Source organism: Egretta garzetta, unplaced genomic scaffold, assembly GCF_000687185.1.
Source record: "Egretta garzetta isolate BGI_Z169 unplaced genomic scaffold, ASM68718v1 scaffold53, whole genome shotgun sequence".
NCBI classification, from domain to species: domain Eukaryota; kingdom Metazoa; phylum Chordata; class Aves; order Pelecaniformes; family Ardeidae; genus Egretta; species Egretta garzetta.
Window position 1 is genome coordinate 3,719,122 of NW_009259312.1, and position 4,285 is coordinate 3,723,406.

The window sequence follows — 4,285 nt, forward strand, 5'->3', positions numbered from 1 at the left end:
CAAGGAATCCATCTATGGCAAAATATGGAAGACGTTTACAAACATTTTTAACTTGGATATATCCTGTTGACAGGGAACAACTTGCTGAGGCTGGGTTCTACAGCACAGGTAAGCCAGACTTTAAAATGGCTAATTTGTAAAGACAAAGACATTTTATCTAAGTGTTTTGTTATGAAAAAATAAGCACCTTGTTATTCTAATATGGAATGATTTGCCAGAATTGATTTACTCCCGTAAACTACTTTTCATAGTTCTTGGGTAAAATGATTACATTATATCAAGTATTTTTAATAGCAAAGTATAAACTTGGTCATAAATTAATTTTTAACAGTAAAACATCGAAGTGTGTTTTCCTTGCCTGCTAAACCCTCATAATACATTATTCACAATGACAATTACTGAAGTTAATATTTTTTTTAAAATGAAGTACTGTGCTCCAGATATCTACCTTAGGTCTAAGCAGTGGGCTTGTGGCCCATACAGAAGCCTATGAACAAGACAATCCAGGTCGTGTGACATTTTATTTAGTTAATGTGTGTTTGCATTATCATAGTGTTCAGACACCTGAAACTAGCAAACACCATTACTACCTACTGTAAAAGGTTTATGAAGACAATGACTCCAGTGGAAGAGCTTTTAGTCTTAGATAGGTAGTGTATGACTTGAATAAGACTCGAACGCCTTTGTGCATTGGTTTCCCAATTAGGTTGAATTGCACAGTGCCATTAAAGCATCACTGAGAGATGCTGTACAAGTGCAAAGTGTTGCTATTATTATGTCACAAAGAAAAGGGGGATTATCTGAGATAATTTCTTGCTCTCACCTTAATTGGCTTCTGTCTTAGTAACTCTCAGAAGAACTTTTTAATCTGATTCCACTTGTTTTGCTTGTGGCCATAAATAAAACCTTTGACATATTCTTTTATGGGTGATATATGGGCAATATAGAACTGTTTTTATTGATTTCTTCTTGGATTCCTAAAAGCACCTGGCTTCTCACAGCCAAGTGATACCTGTATTGTGGAGGTGCACTAAATGGGCACCAGCTTATCAGACCCGATGGCTGTTCCAAGTGACTTCTGTGAAAACTCTGTTTCCTGGGGCCTGAGAATGATTTACCTCTGTAGGAAAAAAACCTATCCATACCTCCTCTCACTTCAATAAATACGATATCTAAGCAGTTTCTGGTGCAGTCTTTGATTACAGTAGGCATAGTGCTAGAACAGAGAGAATGCAGTTTCTCCTAACATCTCCTCAGTTGGTTATGCTATTGCTGGACCAAAAAGGCAGGTAAACATCCTCAGTTCTTTGTGGTAGACTACTTCATGGCTTGTTTACCAGAGCTATTTGATAATAGGTTATTTTTAGCTTTTGCTTTTTATCTGTATTGTTACTTGCTAAAATAAAATTTAGGAATATATCACATGACTCTTATTTTGCTTTTTTTTAAGATCAAGTCTCTTCTGAACATTTGTTTAAAATCATGTGTATTGTGTCCTCCTTGAAAATGGAGTTCTTTTTAGTAACAATTGCTAATCAGTAAAAAAAGTTTTTTCATAATAATGTAACATTGTAGTTGAAAACTTACTGTTATGCCTACTAGAAGTGTGTAACTTTATTCTCGTGTGTTTCCTCAGGTAATGGTGATCGTGTTGTGTGTTTCCACTGTGGTGGAGGATTGCAGGAATGGAAGGAAAATGAAGACCCATGGGAGCAACATGCCAAATGGTTTCCTGGGTAAGGTATTTTTTACTGTTTCCTTGCTGCATGTCTGAGTCTTATTTACAGTATATTACGTTTTAATGACCGAGCATACTAATAAAGGTCTCAGAAAGTTAACTAGGGCTTAACATTTTTTGTATTTATGAAAATAATTTTCTTCTAGTTGCCCTCCTCCACTTCCTTCTCCTTGTTTTCTGTCATGTAGGCACTAAAGGATTATCAATTACCTTCCATGGTTTATATTTTTCCTTTTCAATAAGTAGAAGAGATTGTAAGGAATTTTTTGCATGGGCTCCTTATTTTTGTTATTATTTCTGTAGTCCTGCTATTATATGTATAATCATCAACATATACCTTAATGTTATATTGGAGGCCTCAAAAGAGGACATAAACCTAATGTCTTCTAAAGTGGGTAGGAAAGAGAACTAAATTGTGCCTTCTGAATAACTTTACCTTTAAGTCAGTGTTGTTTGTATGTCAGCTTGTTGTTAGGAATTATTAAAAGGAAGAGAAGATTTCTGTGTTTGGACTTAACTGACATGTCAGCTAGCAGAATCGTGAAGTCTGTGAATCTGTTTTTCTCCTCATTATCCAAATGTTACATTCTAATTGTTATTTTAATGGCTTCACACATGCCAAAATTTGTAACTTATGTCAGGATACAAATTGACTAAACTTCTGTCGTGGTGCAAACAAACCTGAAGAAGTCAGTAGTGGTATTGAATTCAAAACATACTTCTGCACAATTTTAAAGGATTGAGGATTCCAGACTCAGAATTAGTTTTTAGAAAGGCTGTCAATTTTGTCTAAAATCTGTCTTGAGGAAAGGAAGAATAGTATATGACTCATTGTTTCTTACAGGTGGATAAAAGCTGTCCAAAGTACAAAGACTTAGTTACTTCTATAACATTGCTAAAATCAATGTCTTTTATGTGTTACCTGCCAAATTTGTCTTCTGTGGCGAAAAGCTCTCTGGAAGCTGGAAGTTAGTATTTATGCATTAGCTGATCATTTTTTCAGTAGTGGGATTGGCAGCTTTTAATTATTAGTCTCTGCCACTTGAAAGAGAGGCCATTTCAAGTTTTTGGCTTGTTGCAGTGAATGGTTAAGACGCATTTGCTTGCTACATTTCACTCCTTATAGGGGTTTGGTTTGAGTTTAGGTTGTTTAAATTATGTCAGATTTGATTACTTAACTGTCTTACATGGAGTTTTTGTTTGCACATCAACTTCAGTGGCAGTGTATCAGTCTCGCAACGTGCTCTTTACATCCATGAACAGGAGACCATGAAGGTGAAGTAACTGCTGAAGTTAGAGACCTATTGTCAAGGAGTTATGGCATTCCCTAAATCTTCTGGTAGGGAGGAGCTCTGCCCAGTGGCTAGGACTGGTGGGAAAATAGTGAAAGCAAGTAAGTCTGACCAGTGACTGCTTTTCTTTGATTGCAAAAGACTAAAAGAACCAATGTTTTAACATACTTGTTTTTCATTGGAGTCTTTACTGTTATAAACCTGTGGCATCGCCTGTCATGGGCAGCAACTTTTTAGCTTTGAGTTTCACCAAAAATGTGAAAAAGATAAGTATGGCTGAAGTGAGTAAGATGTTTTTAGAAATGTTTAAATGACATTACTGATGTTGACTAAACATGTAGAGATTTCAAAAGCAAGCATTCTGTATGATATAGGAAATGTATCAAAGCTTTCCAAAGTAATGTAGTCAATTTTTGTTTGCAGCTTTATTATAACTAAATATTTTCATTTATAGGTGCAGATTTGTGAGAAAGGAAAAGGGGCTAGAATTTATAAATAATGTTCACTTAAGAGATGGATGTAGGGATTCAACAGTAAGTGTCTTGCTTATTAATCAAATATAATTTTTTTAAATAGAAAACAATCTTAACATAATTCTCATATGAAGTTACTCTTCTAATTATCTGCACATCGTTTAGTCCTGCTGCTGCTTTCATCAGCAGAAAGTGAAAGACATTGAAGTATGTTTTCATTCTGTCATTTGGGGTTTATAGATCTCACAGTTCTCCTTAGTTGGGTTCTGGATCACAGGTAGGGTACCTTGTATATGTTGTATATTTGGTACTGAACAAGTGCAGGTTTGGTTGGTTTTTTTATAGCCTGGGAACCTCAGGTTTATGATGAATAATTTCCTTATCCAAGTGTAGTAGATAATTTTTCTCTTCTTGCTGGTAGAGCATTGTTAAACTTGTATGCAATCACTAAAAAGTAAAACTGATGTTATTTTAGAAGTCTTCTGTAGACTTAAGAATCATTCACGTATGATTACAGCAAAGATGGGTTAAAATGAAAATTTAAAGCAATATGAAAGACATAACAAAAGCCTGATCCCTATGCAATTGTTCAGAGTAGATTTATAGTTTTAGTTAATAAAATAACTGAGATCAAATAGGTATTTACTGTCTTATATCTGTATAGGTTTCCTTCTATCTTCTCCAGAGTTGTAATTTTGTCTGTTTGTATTTCACTTTTAGACAGAAGCTGCTGAAGGGACAATACTTCCTAAAGGTATCCGTTTATAAAAAAACCCCAAGCA

General features: G+C 34.9%; 1 protein-coding gene across 1 annotated transcript in view; it reads left to right on the forward strand.

Annotated features, from left to right (window-relative positions):
• Window positions 1-4,285, forward strand: part of LOC104124100 (E3 ubiquitin-protein ligase XIAP) — an 11,839-nt gene that overhangs the window by 729 nt on the left and 6,825 nt on the right. Inside the window, 4 exon segments of the mRNA XM_009636408.2 lie at window positions 1-108; window positions 1,637-1,736; window positions 3,485-3,563; window positions 4,224-4,257. The exon segment at window positions 1-108 is cut by the window's left edge and continues 11 nt beyond it. Coding sequence (XP_009634703.2) covers window positions 1-108; window positions 1,637-1,736; window positions 3,485-3,563; window positions 4,224-4,257 — 321 coding nt within the window.